Source organism: Thermobia domestica, chromosome 1 (genome assembly GCF_964235325.1).
Source record: "Thermobia domestica chromosome 1, izTheDome1.hap1.1, whole genome shotgun sequence".
Taxonomy (NCBI): Eukaryota; Metazoa; Arthropoda; class Insecta; order Zygentoma; family Lepismatidae; genus Thermobia; species Thermobia domestica.
Window position 1 is genome coordinate 163,916,025 of NC_137454.1, and position 19,568 is coordinate 163,935,592.

The window sequence follows — 19,568 nt, forward strand, 5'->3', positions numbered from 1 at the left end:
TAGAATACTGAACAGAACAAAGGAACGAAAAAAATGAAATTTTTGAGTTTTACGTCCCACGGTTATACCGGTTAGGCTAAAGGAGACGGTGATGATGAGAGATGAATGAAATGGTGGAATGAAGAAAATGGGAGGAAACGGGAGAACACCGAGAAAACCCACGCACACGGTGTTTGTCTACCACAAAGTTCACTTGGCGGGAGCAGGGTTTGAACCCGAAACCCCAGAGGTGAGCGCTCTACCACTGAGCCACCGCGGCCCCCAGAACAGAGGAACGAATTCTAGAATACAGCGTGTATTGGCACATTATAAATGTATTCATTGAGGCAGTAAATTTGGAGTCTTAGGATGTGTAAAGATAGTTAACATTTATAAAAATCGTTTCGTAGAGCGTTTTGTTTCGTTCCAAATACCAATACTTGAAACGAGGTCTCTTTGTTTCAGTTGCATGAAATTGGGCAATCCTGATTATAAGACATGAAGGAATCACACTATTGGCTACGGAGGAACGACAGAAAATTAGATATGCGATCAAGTAATTCAAGAAATAGGGAAGGGAAACTACAACGAAATTAAAATGGCTCAGTATAGGAAAGAATGGAAAGCTGTGCGCCTCCAAACCAACGAAGAAGAAGAACGTTGTATGAAAAGTGAATATTTTTGAGAAGTTATGAATTAAGCATTATACATTAAATCAACTTACGGTATTGGATCCAGTTGATGAACGCCATCTCCAACCTTAACTGCATATTGTGAGCAACCCATAGGACGGGTTGGTTTCACACTTAAAACCCACTGAGTGAGGTTGTCCTTGTAGAGCTCCTGAAAAGCACATAGTTTAATTTCACTTTCTGTCGTTAAAAATAGAATAAAAATTAACTTCCTCAGCACTGAATAACTTTAAAATATGTTGAGCTAACAGGCTGATTTTCGGTTTGATTTATTAAAGGGGCGAGAACAAATGAGTCTATAGAACTCTTTGCATGTTAGGTTCCATCTAATATATACGTTTTAAAGGAAATCACGTTGAGAAGTGACGCAAGTTTCAGTTTCCTAAGGTAGGTACTTTATAACAAAAACTAGCAGACCTTAGAACTTAAACACACCTCCTATTTCTGGTGATTCAGATCCTACTTGTATGTTATTCCTTTCATTTGTAAAATTGTAAAGCATAAAATATAAAATAGACCTGTTCAATTGATACTCTGATTACGAACTTAATCCTCCATAACGCTGTTCGTAAACGGAAATTATGTTTCTCATTGAAATTAATGTGAATACAAATAATCAGTTGTGGCAACAGCAACATGGTAGTGTGTGTATTTATTTTTTTTAACATTTTGAGGTTTTTTTTTTTTATGAAGACTATAGAATCACTTTTATCTTTTTATCTTTTTGAAAGACAAAGAAGTAATGCTAAATTAAGCGAAACGGCGTGAGGGCTAAGAAAAAGTAAAGAAGATACCGACACATGGGGCCTAATGCAGAGTCTTTTTGACGTACACTAACGGACTGACTACTGCAGGAAACACATGTTTGTCAAACTTTAATATGGTACTAATCGCTCGTCCGAACGACTCTGCATAAGACCCATACCGCCCTATGCAGAGTCATTTTGACAATTGATTAACGTCATGCTAAACGCCCGACTTCTGCAGGAAGCATATGTAAATCGAACGCTTTAGTATAGCACTAATCATGCTTCAGAAGGACTCTGCATATGGCCCATAATGTTTATGGCAAATGTCCGAGCGCACTACTGGGCATGTGGAATTATGGGTATACGCGTGTGTGAACGTTAGTACCCCGAGGGAGGAATTGGTCACAAAACTTATTCCGCCTTATGCAGAGTTGTTTCGAAGTATGATTAGCGTCATACTAAAAATCTGACTACTGCAGGAAACATATGTTAGTCGAACTCTTTAGTATGGGACTAATCACATTTCAGAACGACTCTGCATAAGGCCGATTAAAACGTTGTAAAAGTTTTGAGGTAAGTGAGTTCCACATAATTGTTAGGCCATCCAAACACTATAGTATAGATCCTAGGAAATCTCTTACGATTTGTCCTAGAGTCAAAATATCAACGTGTATGGCATCAGATCGCATGCCATTTCCTGTGTTCTGAACGATCCTATGAGATTTCTCAGCATGCTCTATTTCGAAAAGAAAATTTCAATTTAAGCGACATCAGGTGTGAGAAAGTTAAAAAAAAACAAGTGAAAACACAACTGATAAGGTATCTTCTGATCGTGCAGGTTTACTTTAGCTGCACCATTCGATATAATTGTTGAACAATTATAATTTGTCACAGTTTCCTAAATGATTTGCGTTGATCGACATGTAAATATCTTACATAGCATAGATAAAATCCCTCAAGGGGACCATCAAAAGCAATTGTTGATAAACTACAATTGTTTTACGATTTCCGTACAAATACGGGGTTTGGATATATAGTATAACAACTATAGTGCAAAAAACGCAAACCAAGTTGTGCTAGATGGTTTCTGGAAAGTACAAATGCTATCTAACAGTCATAGCAGGGCGAAGCGGGGGCCCGATCGTCAGTGAGGGTAGTGCGAGCGAAAGAAGCAGGCGCGTCAGTGAATGTAGTGAAAACAAGTGGGTTTTGGCAATGATACGAGTTTGAATAGCACTTGTCATGGTATCGTGGTAGTAGTGCTCCACTTGTAAACATAAATTATAGCTTCTGTAAACTATGCGGAAATTCACCGGTGGTGGAAAATAGTCTCATCGGTCTCCTTTCATATGCACTCACTTAGGTAAATGTTTCGCAGAAAGGGTCCAGAAGTAGGCAAAACATTCCAAATTTACAGGAGAAAAGAACATGCAAGTACTTAGACCTAACACAACCTAACCAAATCTAACCTAATGAAATTAACTAACTTAAACTAACCTAATATTAATAGAAGTAAGCAAAATTCTATCACTTTTTGAAAAGTGTATACTGGGCCCCAATATAATCTAACGTAACATAACTGTAACAACCTAACTAAACTAATGTGAATAGAAACTACCGAAATTTTACATTTCTTAGAAAAGTTAGCTGGACCCTTTCTGCTAAACATTGTCTCTCACCTATTTTATCCGTCGTTAAAATATTTATAATGATTTTACACTAGTAACCCTACAGATGTAAACATAAAATACAGGTGTTATACTTTGTAATTAATTATGTTGCTTGCAAAAAATTTGGTCCTTATAAATATGTCTTTTCATGCAAAGTATTAAATTTTACTTGTAAATCTTCTAAAATGTGGTGCGCCAAAAGTATACCAGCACCCTTCTGACTTTTATGCTTATTTCTCTTTTCTTTTCTTTCTTTCTTTCTTTTCTTTTCTTTTTTTTATTTATTAGAGGTATCCAATTCGCCTGATATTAATAATGGGATGTCCAGTGTGGTTAGCATGGTAATTCTTCAACTTTCTACTTTTATTAAATAGAACTATTTCACAATGTTGATAAACGTCATTCGGTGAGACAGGAAAACTCTTCATGTGTATGGCACAAAAAGGGTAGGATTTCCTACAAGATATGTCATAACATTTTTCCGAAGATAAATCCTAATAGATCCTATTTCCTAGGATTGATCTCGTAGTGCATAGCACGCCTAATAGTAGAAGTCCCCGCTCTTTGAATAGCAAGAAAAAAATACTAAGAAAACACTTGAAAGATCAATTTCAACTTGTGGTTTCAGTATATCTGTTGACGCAAATTTGAGTTCACTGGTGTTTCTACTTTCTTAAACCCTTTAGAATATTGTATCTAAATTATTTCTACTATTGTAAGACTTAGCCTAATAGATATGTCGTCTTGAAAACTATAGATGCACTCTTTTTCATAGAAATCGTTACCCTTCATTTCGGAACCCATCACTAAATTTTTCCGATACTTGTGGCCTAAACAGCAAAAAATGACTTTACGAGTAAAACAACTCAACTTAACACAGCTCAGTGGTTTCAGCATAACTACAACGTGTTAGTGAACAGAAAAGGTCTGATTTTGCGATTAACACAAACCAATTACGGCATTTGGGGGGACAGGGGAGCAACTGTCCCCCTCCTGAATTTAATATGTCCATACTTTTTAATTGATTATATATTAATATAATAATTTAAAAAAACGTGAAACTCTCATCAGTGTCAATGGAGTATCATGCTCCTTCTCTGGCAAAATCTGAAATGACGCTAAGGTCCGCTATACACTACGAGATAAATCCTAGGAAATATCTTAGGATTTATCTTCGGAAAAATGTTATGACATATCTCTTAGGAAATCCTACCGTTTTGTGCCATACACGTGAGGAGTTTTCCTGTCTAACCGAATGACGTTTTCCGATATTATGAAATAGTTCTATTTAATAAAAGTACAAAATTGATGAATGCCTATGCTAACTACACTACACAACCTACTAATATTAATATAGGCGCTATATTGTTAAATTGGATACCTCTAAAAAAAGTAATAAAAGCTTAAAAATCAGAAGGGTACTGGTGTACTCTTGGCCCACCACATTTTAGAAGATTTATGGGTAAAATTCAATTCTTTGCATGAAATGAAAATACATATTTATAAAGAGCAAATTTCTGCAAGGAATAGAATTAAATACAAAGTAATACACCTATATTTTAATATAACAAGTGTAGGTTTACTAGTGTAAAATCATTATAAGTGTTTTACTACAGATGAAATAAGTGAAGTGCAATGTTTACCAGAAGGAGTCCAGACATTTTTTTCTAATAAATGTTACAATTTCGGTAGTTTCTGTTCGCATTAGTTTAGTTTCGGTTAGTTCAAGTTAGTTACGGTTAGGTTAGGTTATATTATGTTATGTTAGATTATATTAGTATAAGGGTATATCATTTATTTTTTCTATTAATATTAAGTTAGTTTAGTTTCATTAGATTAGATTTGGCTCTAGTGTGTTAGGTGTAAATACTTGCATCTTCCATTTCAGCTGTAAATTTTGTATTTTTTATGTTCTCCTGGACCCCTTCAGTGAAACATTTACCTAAATGAGTATATATAAAAGATAACCGGTGATACTATTTTCCATCACCGGTGTAATTCTGCACAGTTTACAGAAGCTATAGCCTATGTTTACAAATGGAGCGCTAAGTATGATACCATGACAAGTGCTATTGAAAGTCCTTTCATTACCAAATTCCACTTGGTCTCATTACCTTCGCTAACGCACCTGTTCGCTAACGCTTGGGCTCCCGCTTCGCCCTGTTCTCACTCCGTTAGATAGCATTCGTGCTTTTCAGTGGCCACTTAGCACAGGTTGGTTTGTGTTTTTGCACTATAGTTTTCATACTACACATCCGGACGCCGTATTTACAGGCAAATCGTAAAAAGAAATTAGTTTTTCAATAATTGCTTTTAATGGTAACCTTGAATTTCATCTATGTCATATAAGATATTTTCATGTAACCCAGCGCAAATCATTTAGAAAATAAGTAACAAATTATTTCAACAATTATTTCGAGTGGTGCACCAAAAGTAAACCTGCGCGATCAGAAGATAAATTAGCAAAACATACTGCATCAGTTGTTTGTTTTCACTTTCTCACACCTGATGTCGCTAAAAATCGAAATCTTACCAATTATCTTTCCAACATAGAGCGTGCTCTAAACAAGAGAAATCTCATAGGATCATTCAGAACACAGGAAATGACATGCGATCTGATGCCATACACGTTGAGATTTTGACTCTAGGAGAAATCGTATGAGATTTCCTAGGATCTATCCTATAGTGTATAGCTTAACTGACACGAGCTCGGTGGTAAAGATTTGACAGGGCCGCTGTTGAGCGGTGAAAATAACACTGCGGCCATGTTAAAGAATTAGGTGAATAAACGCGGAAATAGGAGGAGTACTACTGTGTTCTTTCAATATATCACATGTTAATAATACATCATCTAACATGGTGAACGCAAGTCATTGAATTATTAATAATTATTATTATTCGTCAGTGATTCATCAAATTCTTTTGTTACTAACGAGGGAAGGGCGCGATGTCACTCAGAGATAATTGCACCAAATTTGGTGTAGGCGTAGGTATTGGGAATAGAAAAGAACGTATTGAAGCATTCGTTTCGCAGGCGTTCGGAATCAGAAATAATGGGCCCTACAGTTCTGAAGAAGTATGGCCTGTCAATCAGATATTGATGGGACGGAGCCTTTGCTCGCTGTTGTGGCCAATGCAGAAGAAGTGAAATAAAGTAGAATGAAAACAGAAAAATGAGCTTAACATAAAATGAGCCAATGTCCACCTTCAGTCCCACCAGGCAAATGCCGGGATATTAAATCTATCAATAAGTGCGTTTGCACACGGCAACGATAATATCGGTGGAACCACCGATAATGTCGGCGGTGAAATCGACTTCAATGTATTCAAATTGTAGCTTGCACACGCCACCGATATTATCGGCCGATCCTCCGACAGATGCTGTCGGCCAAGCCCCCGATACTGTCGGCGGTATCGCCGACACCGATTTTGTCGGGGGCAATGTTTTCTTATGATTGGATGCACACGCCACCGATAATGTCGGCCGGCCAGCGAGTTAGATGAAGAGAGTGAGTGACAAGGCGTTGTGTATTTTTGTTTCGTTTCATGTCTTTGGAATTTTGTTGTTTCCATTTTTTCTATTACAATTGTATAATACTATTATTATTATCTTGTCCTATAAACAACTTCGGAACAGCTTATTATTTTTTTTAGTCTCTGTTTTGGAGTAGCTAATTCCCTTTATTAAATAAATATAAAATGTGGGAAGTCTGAAGAGTACTGGTTTCCCTCTAAATAGCTATTATCAAATAGAATATAGGAAATTTAGATAACCAATTTCTTGATTATTTTCCACTCCTTTTTTTTATTTTTGTTCTTTCTCTCTCTCTCTCTCACACACACACACACACTCTTTGACGGTATATTTTTTAATCTATTAATGTTTTTAAATTTTAATACAGTGAAACCTGTCTTTAGCGGAATCGAGCGGGACTTGCAAAACTTTCCGTTAAAGTCAGGTTTCCGCTTAGTGGAGGTAGACCTTTCCTTTTTTTTTAAAAAAAAAAATACATGCTTATAAAGGGGCATACTGAGAAAATATATTGCTGTACGTACATTGTTCGATTACAATACTTCTTTCTTCTACGAATAAATACACAAAAAATTAAAATGAATACAAAATATACTATGCACACGTTTTCTTTATTTTTCTAATAGCCAAGCAGGGTTTTCTGTGTACATTGCTGCTTGGCTGCTTGACTTTCCGCATACACTTTAGCCTGAGAAATTATACTAAGTGAATCAGAATCATTTTTCAGTAAGGCAAATTTTTGCAGTTCCTTTAAACTTCTGAGAGCATCTTGATATGTATTTATTCTACACTCTTCTTCGAACTCGGTATCGTATTCCTCCTCTTCCTCTATCTCGTTTTCTTCTTTGCGACATTCCTTATGATTCTTGATTAACTTGCGGGAATTAAGGACAATTTGTGGGGGTGAATATGAGTAGTGGTTGGGGAAGGTAAACACTGTCCAGAAATATTTAACAAAAGAACGAACATTTTATCGCAGACAGTGTAAAGTATATGTCTCACAAAATGTCTAAACATCTTCAAAACGCTGTAGTCCGGAACTCACAAGTAACACTTCACATCGTTGCTGCCGGTCTGACGCTAAACTATACATTTTCGGAAAGCACTAGTCCTAAATAGGATAACTACACAGTGCGACGGTCAGACGTTGCCGCGTTCAGGACTTATGGAGCGTCAAACATTAACATGGGGTTTATGAGAGTTACAGGAAACGAAGAAGAACACAAGGTTTGTGACGTTTGAATCGACGTTGTCTGATTGAGCACTTGTTTGCGTAAGTTAAAGGGTACAATCAATGTGCAAATCGTCGAACAGAGCATGAGAGATGCAAAGAGTGCGCTCACAGTGTGCACACTTGACGAACGGTAGTTCGCCGCACGTGAAGCACACGTCACCTTCGTCGAGGGAGTCAAAGCAGTACTCGTGCGGAGAGATCCACATTCCCGGCTCCTCGTCCAGATAGCCAGCCTTGTGGAAAGCGTACCGGATCAGGTTCTTGAATCGGGGTGCGCTGAACTGGTAGAGTGAAAACGACTGTAGTGCCAGGAATCGATCGCGATGCCAGATATCCATGACACTGTCCATGGCCAGTGTGTCGGTCACAAAGCGTACAAAGGACTTGTACTGACGGAAGAAATGCACATCTAAAGGCTGAATCTTTCCAGTGCAACCACCAGGAATCAGTCTCTTGTGCAACGCAACGTCGGCAGGCTTCAGTGCGTTCGATAGATTGTCGTCCTTGTTCAGAGTCCACGAGTCCAATAGCAAAACGATCTTCTTCCGATCATCAGGCATGCTTGGCCAGAACACTTGCTCGTAGAAGTCCTTAAGGTCGTCCCTGTTCATGTTGGACGTTTTGCCAGCAAATGATTTGATGTTCGGTGGATCTGCAGGCTTGTTTCCCGGAAACTTTCCACTTGGTTCCGACACCAGTACATACATCGGCCGCAGAATCTCTCCGGCCATGGTGATCACGGGCATGATCATGTAGCTGTGGGTTGTTGCGCTCATGGATCCCACAACCGCTCGCACGACTGTTGTTCCTTTGGTACGGAGAGTGCGAGTACTCTGCAACAACTTCTTGAAGCTACTCTGATCTGCATTGGCAACCTGCGTTGGTGGGATGCTTTCGCTTGCAATGAGCTCGCGAGTCGCTAATACGAAAGCATCAGCCTGCTGCTGCAAGTCCAACTCTTTCAGTTGCCAGGTCCTGCCGACCCTGTGGGTGATTGCACGGTCCACGATGTTGTTGCGCTTCTTGAATCTGTACACCCACGACGGTGATGCCTTGAACTTGAGACTCTTGTTAGGGTCCAGTTCATTAGCTGTTTGCCTAGCCCAAATTCGCAACGTTCGATCGTGAATGATAGCAGTGTGCTGTTTCTCCGCGAACATGCCCCGAACTGCCTCATTGATCTCTGCCATCAGCGTCTTCTTGTCATCTTTGCCTTGTGTTGCCCCAAAGTGACGTAGCACGCCAATGTTCCGAATATACCTGAACTGATTCTGCAGAGTCGAGTGGGTAGCACGACCGGTCTTTGTGTTCCAAGGCCTACCTGTTTTTGGATTTACCGTCCAGTAGGCATAGGCTTTTGCCTTGTACTCGCGCCACTGCTCTGGTGTCATTTTGGAGTCTTCTGGAGGCTGATCCTGGAACTTCGGCTTCTTCACAGGAGAGGGCAGGTATTCTGACGCTGATGAGCCAGATGCGGAAGACGTATGAGACTGCTGCGATGACGAAGGCATCTCTGCATCCTCCTGCTCTTGGTCTTCCTCGTCTCCAAAATCCATGTCTCCGTCCCCCTGGTCACCATCACTGTCACCGAAGCCGAGCGTACGAATCTCTTCAACGACTTCCATCCCGCTGGTCAAAAGAGACTTGATGTGTGCCACCATCCTTTGCTCTTCCAAATTTGGATTGCGCTCATTTGTCCCGATCTCGGCCACCAGAGCCCAAACGACCACTTTCGGATCCATCTTACAACGCATACCTAAAAAACACAAAAACAACACAAATGTTAGCACAGAGTACAAATGCAAGACGAATTAGCATGAAATAATACGACTGCTACAACACAAATGTTAGCACAGAGTTCAAATGCAAGACGAATTAGCATGAAATAATACGACTGCTATGGTTACTCTCATAAACCCCATGTTAATGTTTGACGCTCCATAAGTCCTGAACGCGGCAACGTCTGACCGTCGCACTGTGTAGTTATCCTATTTAGGACTAGTGCTTTCCGAAAATGTATAGTTTAGCGTCAGACCGGCAGCAACGATGTGAAGTGTTACTTGTCAGAATTTTCCGTTAAATGTTTATTTTTTTCCGTTGTCCGCGTAACACAGTTTCCGCTTAGTGAAGGGACTTTTTACACGTTTTGTTCTCCAAAATTCATGGGACCGTGAAATATTTCCGTTTAAGACAGTTTTCCGTTTAATAAAGGGTCCGTTGAAGACAGGTTTTACTGTACATTCTGGAAATTAATTTAAGCGTAATTTTCAAAGTTTGATACACTGTGAACATAAGCATATGGAAACAATCCTGATTATTATTACTTTCTTTTATTTTCATCAGAATTGTGTGCAGATCACTTTTCCCGGTTCCACTCAATAAGCAATGATTGAATAGAATATTTGTTGACAAGTCAAAGTAGAATTATTATTATTTTGAAACGAAACCAGCACAATCAAACACTCTTTCCAAAGCTCCAAGGACAAGTTACTCATTTGGCATTTTCTTGATTGTGATCTCAACAATAGGGATGTGACTTCGTGCTTCACTTGTTGCAATTTTTTTCCCTCATTTCCAAAACTATCCCAAATCCCCCCCTTTTTAAAATAATTTGTGGAATGGCAATTGAAAACAAAGACCAAAGCTATATCTCCAAGTTTTCCCTCTCCCCTTTGTACCGGGATCGACCCCCTGATAGAGTTCTGCAGTTTAGCTACAGTGACTGAATGAAAAGGTGTATTATTGCATTCGTATCTTTCTAGTTTTGCTTAGATTTTTAGAGATGGCAGGAATTTTTCCATTCGATATTTTAACCCTTATTGAACTTGTGGAATGTAGACCTTGCATATGGGATAAGATAACAGACTCTTTCAAGGACAGAATTGAAAAGCAAAAAGCATGGCGAAAAGTTTATGCAAGCCTTGCCCAGGATTTTGAGTTCATGGACAAAAAGAAACGAGAAACGACAGGTATGTATACAACAGCGCAAATTTGTCTTCAACATTGGAGGGGGGCGGGTAAGATCGTTCCCATATTATATATATAGCGATGTTCAAACTATTTCTATAGTCGAGAAACAATGCTGTGGAGGATCAGGGGAGCAGAGTTGTCTTCAACATTGGGAGGCGGGCAGATTTGAGGCTTATTCTGAGTGGACATTAATTTCATCTCACTTTCCTTTCTGGCGATCGGACACAATCAAATTTCTCTCCCAAAAAACACATTTCAAATCGGATTATTGGGGGAACAATCTCCCCAGTTCCAAGATTGGAGGGGACATGTCCCCTTCATCCCCCCGGGATTTGCGCCAGTGTATGTATGGAGCAATGTAAAACAGAATTACTAATTCGAATCTTATCATTTAATCTACTATGACATTAATGTTAATTGCATGGAAAACAAAATAATATACATACAATATGTAACAGTGTTTTCTAACAAAAATTAAAACTAATATAGTTTGCAATGTACAGCAGCACCAATTCTCATCGAAACGAAAATAATATGTTTATTTAAAACGGCACTGTTAAATCTAAAGATGTTTAGGCATAGGACTATTTGTTCTAAGTTTTGTACCGTCCTCCACACCTCTTCAGAACAGTTTTTGTTGTCCTTGTTTTAAAAAATAATTTTCCCAGTTATTATTTTTTTTTATTTATATATGGAGAAGATTTTTTGTGTGTCGCTTACTTCGCTCATCACCGACAACGATATTGTCGGGGCTTCCACCGATATTGTCGGCGACGTGTGCAAAATACGCCGACACCGATACCGATATTATCGGGGCTTCCTCCGATTTTGTCGGTATCGTGTGCAAACACGATAAGTCTGCCCTTGCCATTACCAATTGGGTATGCATTACTAGTTAGCTTAATGGAATTATATTTTAAAATAAAGAAAATATAAACATAAATTAATCACGGGCGTCTCCAGAAGTTTTCCAGGGAAGGGGTCGAATTGAAGTTGCTGTATTTTTTCACACTATAAGATGCTGTCAGTACTCAAGTATTAAATGTTTGAACCCACCAATATTAACTGATTTCATTTGTACGGGTGTTTGATATGTACGACGTGGCGCCCACCAAAATGAAAGTAATGTGTTTGTGAGGCGAATTTATATATACCTATATATTTCGGGATTAATTATGTTTAAAATGGGAACGACTGCGAACGGCCATAACAAAAATAACCTTTTTAATACGTACAGGACTGTTCATTAACAGAACTATATCAACGCAAAGTATAAAGAAAATGTTTGAATTTGATCTACTCATTACTAGAAAGCAGCAAAATGTATTGGACAGAAACAGCCTCGCAACAACTGCTTTCAAGACTCCAAATATAACTCACGCATGTTTCACAAACACTTCACTTTAATAGTGTGAACACGAAATGAACATGAGCATTTCACTTATACATAGCACACATGAGACAGAACATCTTCACTGCCTACACACACACACACATGCCATGTTGGTAAGGTTAGATTCCAAATTAGTCTCAACCCGCCTTATGCAGTTGTTTTGACGTATGATTAGCGTCATATTAAAGGCCTGACTACTGAACGAAACATATATTCGTCGAACTTTTTAGTATGACACTAATCACGCGTCAAAACGACTCTGCATAAGGCCTAACAAGATTAGAAAATACTGTAGTTAACATTAATATACTGTACAATGAGTTATATACTGTTCTTTTTTTGACATAATGAAACAGTTTTAATAGAAGCATTAAATATAATAACAGGTACACATAGTACCAGGAACTACATTCAAAAAATAAATGAGCTATGCTAAAAAAAGAAAAGAAAAACATATCGTACGTTCAGTCTGAAACAGGCGAGACTTTTTTTTTTAAATATTTCAATTCCTCTTTATAGAGATAAGGTGGGTAATGGCAAGGGCAGTTGTTAGATTTAGTATCCCGGCATTCGCCTGGTGGGATTGAGGTTGGACATTGGCGCATTTTCTGTTCAGCTCATTTTTTATGTTTTCATTCTACTTTATTTAACTTCTTCTGCATTAGCCACAACAGAGAGCAAAGGCTCCGTCCCATTAATATCTGATTGATAGGCCATACTTCTTCAGAACTGTAGGACCCATTATTTCTGATTCCGAACGCCTGCGAAACGAATGCTTCCATATGTTCTTTTCTATTCCCATTACCTACTCCTACACAAATTTGATGCAATTATCTCTGAGTGACATCACGCCCTTCCCTCGTAAGAATAACGGCTTAGCATATAGCCCTATACAAGACGCTTTTTTCTTTCTTTTTTGTAGTTGAAAACAGCTTTACTTACAGTTGGGATGCGAAAACGATACAGAGACGGACACCTAGGATTTTCTTGTGAATATACACGATGATCTACCCGTTGAAATGGTGCAATGTCTACAGCAACAGGTGGTTGGCACACTGAAATGGACAATTTGTAAAAACGCAACATAAGTAACATGTAAACCATTTTGAAATCGATTATGTAGATTGTATAGGATGGTAATGTGACTTCTTAATTACTAGACATTAAATTTCGAAAATATCAGTAAATAACCAAATAATTCCAATATCGATTATGTCTGATTCGTGCGAATGACTTCAAAGAAAATATATTTGTTTTTTTTTTTATTGATTTCCTAAAACATTTTCGTGACAAGAAAATAATTTATTTTATTTTACAAAAAAAAAAAAAAAAAATCGTACACTGCTGCCTGTAACATTTAAATCATCATTGTATTATTCTACGACCCATTGTACACCTGCAGATTGCAACTCTCTCCTTTTTCTTTCTGGTTGCGCTTCTGATGACTCTTCTGCATAAAACCCTGTTCCGAAATCCCTTCCCTGTTAGGCTTTTCTTTACCAAAGCCATCCAATTCTTTCATGGTGTCCCTCTACTTCTCTTTCCACCCATTTCCATTCCCATTATTCTTCTGATCAAATCATTATTCTTCTCATTAGATGACCATACCATTACCAGTTTTCTTAAATATCTCTACCACCTTGATTGCTTCCCTTCTCTCATTCCTCGTTCTCTCTTCTTGTTATCCCACACATCCAGTGCAGCATTCACATTTCGGTCTTTCTTCATTCAATCTTCAATCTTTTTTCCTGTCCATGTTTCTGCTCCCAGTGGCGGCGATTGGCCGTTAAAAGTGGGGGGAGCAAGACATGAATGAATATTTGTATATCAATGTTAATATACATATTTCCCTGGTTGAAACTACATACATTAATAGGCCATTTCAGAAAAGTGAGGGGGCAACTGCCCCCCTTTCCCCCCCTAATCGCCGCCCATGGCTCCATATATCATAGCTGGGCTACTCACTGTTTCGTAATCACATCTTTGCTCTTTAATGCGATTCTGCGGTCACAGAACCCCACACATTTTCCTCCAATTTCGCTATCCCTCTTGCATTCTGTGTGTTATTTCCACGTTCAAATCACCATACTTGGCAACAGATGAGTCTAAGTGTGGAGCTTATTTTCAAAACGTCCCTTGTCCCCCCGACAAAAATTATGGCAAATCGAATAAATCTAATAATTATTTTAAAAGGTTGTTAAATATTGTAAGATTTGGGTAGAAATTCTTTAAACCGTTATTGCCTTATTTTATAAACAAATTCCATTCTTCAAGACACAAGTAATGAATAATAAAGGTATTTAATTTGGACAAGGGACATTTTGAAACTAAAAGGACAAGAGACATTGAAAGCAAATCTATCGGACAAGAGACAATTTGATGCAAAATAATGAAAATCTGGAATAATTTCATCTTCTTGATTACCACTCATATCTATGAAAACGAACTGCGATACTCCACAGACGTCTGACAAATCACTTTTCTAAGTGCTTTCAAACTTCAAGCACCTATTTTACTAAGAAATAAGTGGTACAATATGGCTGATATAACCTCAACAATGTAATCACCATAAAATATAAAAGTTATCGCACAAATCTTTTGTCAATTATCTCGTTTGAGCCAGTGGTACCAGCCAAGTAGTTTGTGGACTTAAATATCCTACCAGCCAAGTAGTTTGTGGACTTAAATATCCATTAAATGTTCTAGAAAGCAATAATTAATGCACTTTTTTGTGTCAAGTAATTGCTGAGGAAAATCCTTGGTCAAGAGAGAGTTTGAAATAAAACAGCAAGAATCGTGTTCAAATGGGAATGGGCATAGGGCGTTTTGCTTTGAAACTTTATTGCTGTAAGGTGTCCGCCATTTTGCAGTGGACAAGAGACGTTTTGAATAAAATTGCATATTACAAGTCCATTTCTCTCTGCGTTCTGGGACGTTTTGACCAGAAATAAAAGTGCAAAGATGTAAACAATTATTCGATGATTCCGTGTATATTGATATCTCGATTTTTAAAAAAAAAGAAGAAGAAGAAGAAGAAGAAGTGGACAAGAGACGTTTTGATAAATTCCACAAATATTAAAAAAAAAAATCATTCAGTTGTTCTCTTTGTGGCCTTACTTCCCCATTTCCTTCTCCGTTGAACTCGAAATATTTGATTTGCTTTCTATAAAATAGAGGATTTGCCCTTCTGTATCTTCATCCTGTAAACTCAATGAAGCCAAAAAGCAACTGATCATCGGTGTGTCTGATTGGCTACTCTTGTTTCCGCCGTGAGTGTTTTGTTCAAAACATTGCGATCTTAGTGGGTGGAGTGGGCCTGGCGAAACTGTGACGTTGGCTTCATGATTTTGTTATATAGGCAGATCCTCTGTTTTATATCATTCTTTGCTTTATACTAATTTTAGACATATGCCTTGTAAAGATTTTCTCCAACTCTCTACTTTCCTTTCAAACATCAGGATGTGTCACATTACGAGCAAGATGAATGTAATCGTCGCAGTTTATTTTATTGATTGAAGTCCGTTGCTTCTTTCATTTACACAGCTCCCTCATTGTTCTAGTGACTGAGTGAGAGCTGTACTTCCAACACTATTTGGGTTTCCTCAATTCTCAAACAAACCAAATGCTGCTTGGTTTCGGTAACTTTACAGGAACCAAAAGACTAGTGTGATAGGGCTTTGGCAACCTTGTTTTTTTTTCACCTTACTCCTATTTATTCTAGATTTAAATACCTTTCAAAATTTTTGACCAAGCTATTTGTCATTTTCCTATCTTTTCAACTTTCCAAAACCCAACTTATTGCGTTATTCTTTTATATATATATATATATATATATATATATATATATATATATATATATATATATATATATATATATATATATATATATATATATATATATATATATATATATATAATTTTAAAGTTAAATATCCGTTTCGGCGAACATTGGATTGTGATTTTTGAAAATATCGGTCCCACGGAGTGCGAATTCTTTAATCTGTTCCCAAAACCTTTTCTGTATACGTGTGTGATAATTTGATATCTGTGCATGAAGTTGTAGATTTTTAGTGTTCTTTTTTGTCGCATGTTCCCATTTTCAGTTAGTTTCATCGGCAAAAGTTGATTAAATTTTCTTTTCTCTCATTCCTTATATATATACTACAGTAACTTACAGTTTTTCCCACTACGAATTCGCCCCTTTTCTCTTTATCTATGTCTTGTAGTTTTCTTCTACTTCTTTTCACTGTGTAAAATGTAGTTGGTGCGTTTTTGTACGTCAATATCAAACCTTTCTTTCAATCTTAGCATTATTGCCCTATTATATATCTTCAAATTCTAACTCCGTTATCGCCTCTTTCACTCGCTTACTCAGAATCACTCAGTTATAACAGTCCCTCGTTCACCACGTCCTCCTAATCTACTTCATAAATCATAGAAAATCTAGATCATTTTTGTTTCATCTTTTCTCTGAGATTTTCTAATTTTTCTTCCTGTTGCATGATAAGTGCGCTACATATTCCCATCTTAATTCTTTCGTTTCTGCAATCATCTTTGTAATAAAGTGGCATTAATCCAGGAAGACCCTGTAACAAACCTCTCTGACTTGTAAACAAGGAAAATATTTCAACCGAATAGTAATTTTGAAACTGTTATATGTACAAAAAGAAAATATTAAATACTACTTACCAAGTTGAGTGTATACCAATGGAATCACATATGCTGCTTGGAGAAGGAAGAGCCACAAGAACCCTCGTGGATGTGCCATTGTCTTAGGTCTGAAGAAGTACAATCTCATAATTATTTAATAATTCTCATCTCTACTCACACATTTTTTTTCTCAGACCCTAAGATAAAGTAGTAACTCCTATATAACCAACAGCCTAAAATGTCTAATAATTTTCCGGAAAATCTAAGAGGAAATTGGATAGTAACTTTTATGCTATATTAGTTTGATGCAACTAATAGTAAATAAAATAATTTATAAATTCAATCAGTATAATCGATCTACTGATTATGAATATAGACTTATAATTTTATTCACAAGTAAATAGTTGACAAAATTGAAGAATATTCTGGGCTAGTCAAGCGGAGTGTAATAATTCAGGTCTACAACAGTTATCTAGCCTTCATTCATGGCATGCAGAAAGCCAATGTGCTATAATTTGAATATTCACATAGACAATAGTTATTTTACATTTGCATTTATTTTAAATATTTCTCTAACACTTCTAAACAAAGTGTAAGTAGTTCCTGGAGTACAGTTGGATATGTATTGACTTGATTTCCATAGGCCTTTATACACAAGGTTATTCTTGATCAAATTCGACGTCTTTCCTGGAGATTTGTATAGTAGATTAAAAACTACCATATGTAATTCTGGCGATATCAATAATAAAGAAAAAGGGGGTTCCATTCTCCAATAATTTATTCGCTTAGCTGGGATTTTAATTTATTATTACACTAGCTAAAATGCCCGTTCTTAGCACGGGGAATATATATTTGAACCCCCTTCCTTCTTTGGATGCGTATTTCCCTGAAATTGTAATGATAAAAACCCATAAGATACTCTATTTATGGGATAAACTTTGTACCACTTATTCTTTTAGGATGAGCCCTTGAATCAGAGTGATATGTTAAAAGCCCAGCTTGAGCTAGATATTAACTATATTGCTAAATTCATTTCAAAGAGTTCAACTATTTGTGGTCACAAACAACAAACAACGTCGATTTCAATCTGACGAAAGTAAATCCAGAAATAAGTCCTTCTTCCCTTAAAAGGGAAATTTCCGAGAACTCCAGAACATCTGTCCATTTATCGTTCTATTTTGACTAAATTTGGGCTCAAATGCCATCGTGACTATTTCCAGTCAACTTAATGACCCCACAACAAATTATGGATCCTACATCAATCCCGATCAATTCAAATACTTTATATTCACCTTTTCTCACCCCAAGCTCCATTCCGATGGAGGCTGAGCCTGGACATGAACAGTATTCGGATAATTACTATTCGTCTCAGTAAGCACGAAAATTATAGATTGGACACTATTATCGACTGTTTTTTTATTATTATTTTTACATATTACTCCCTTCCAACCCGCATCCCTAGTGGTACTAGAAGTGTTTCAGTCCCACAGTATTTTTTCCTGATTGAAGTTATATATGTACCAAGTTCGGTTGAAATTGCTGCAGACAGGCACGTGCACAGGAATTTATTTCCGGGTTCAAAACTTTCTGTGGGTGGGGCAGATGCAGTATGAGGATAGATTATATTAAAATTTGTAAAATCACTCCTAAAATTATCTAAATTTACAGAAAAGTCGGGATTTGGGATGGGGCCCGAATCCGCCTGCGTGCGCTCCTGGCTAGGTGTATTTCAGAGTTATGGTGAAACATTCACATATATGTTCGTTTTTATATAAATAGATTAGCCTTATCTTTTTATATAGGAAATTATATATATTTTATAAAGGTAACCAAGAAAGTTCTGTCGCTTTTTCACCCGTCACCTTCGAACATCGATATGTCAGCCAAGACGTACCTGGAAGATCAAAAATAGTTCCCATCAGCATCAATAACTTCTGCCAACGTTCTGGAAGGCCATGAATTCCATCGTGGTACAACTTGGTGGACGGTGAAACGAAGAAGGTATCAAGTGCATTTTGCACCTCTACTAGGGATTTCAACTGGCGTCCTCGAAGGTGATTGTCCATTGAATGGAACAGGTCATAATCGGACGGTGCAATGTCCGGAGAGTATGGCGGATAATAGTGTTTCCCATCCAAGACGTAGAATGGTGTCCCGAGTCATTCTAGTCACGTGGGGCTTAGCGTTGTCCTGTAACAAGAGGACCCATTTGCGATTGAGAAGTGCTGGCTCCAGAGTTTTGAGTTTTTCTTGAACACGGCTCAACTGCTGACAGTACACAGTTGTATTAATGCTCTGACCAGCTGGTAGTAATTCCCAATGCACGATGCCCCGAACAGTCTACCAAACACACAGGAGGACCTTCTTCTGGTGCAGTGCTGGTTTCGGCTGCTTTGGAACAAGTTCATGGGATGCTAACCAATGATAACGGCCTCGTGGAGCTTTGTACATTACCCACTTCTCATCACATGTCAACACCCTGTCCAGAAATGGCTCCTTTCTCAGGCGAAACAGCAAAGAAACACAGGTGTCTGCTCGCGTTGCCTTCTGGTCCGGCCGGAGTCAAATCATGTGGAACCCATCGACTTCACCAAAGACCTGGCATATCTTCCGCTCTGCTGCAGCGGTGTTTGTCCCCAGTTTAAACTCGTACAGCATAAACGCTCTTATGACACTTTGTGGAGGTCCCATGTTCACTC

At 37.8% G+C, this 19,568-nt stretch overlaps 1 protein-coding gene across 1 annotated transcript in view; it reads right to left on the minus strand.

The window, feature by feature from the left end:
- LOC145690561 (procollagen C-endopeptidase enhancer 2-like) overlaps positions 1 to 19,568 on the minus strand; it is a 35,141-nt gene that overhangs the window by 7,468 nt on the left and 8,105 nt on the right. Inside the window, exons 2-4 of the mRNA XM_081765576.1 lie at positions 16,909 to 16,997; positions 13,162 to 13,274; positions 704 to 822 (exon numbers count right to left, since the gene is read on the minus strand). Coding sequence (XP_081621702.1) covers positions 704 to 822; positions 13,162 to 13,274; positions 16,909 to 16,987 — 311 coding nt within the window. The 5' untranslated portion in view covers positions 16,988 to 16,997. The remainder of the gene's footprint in view (positions 1 to 703; positions 823 to 13,161; positions 13,275 to 16,908; positions 16,998 to 19,568) is intronic.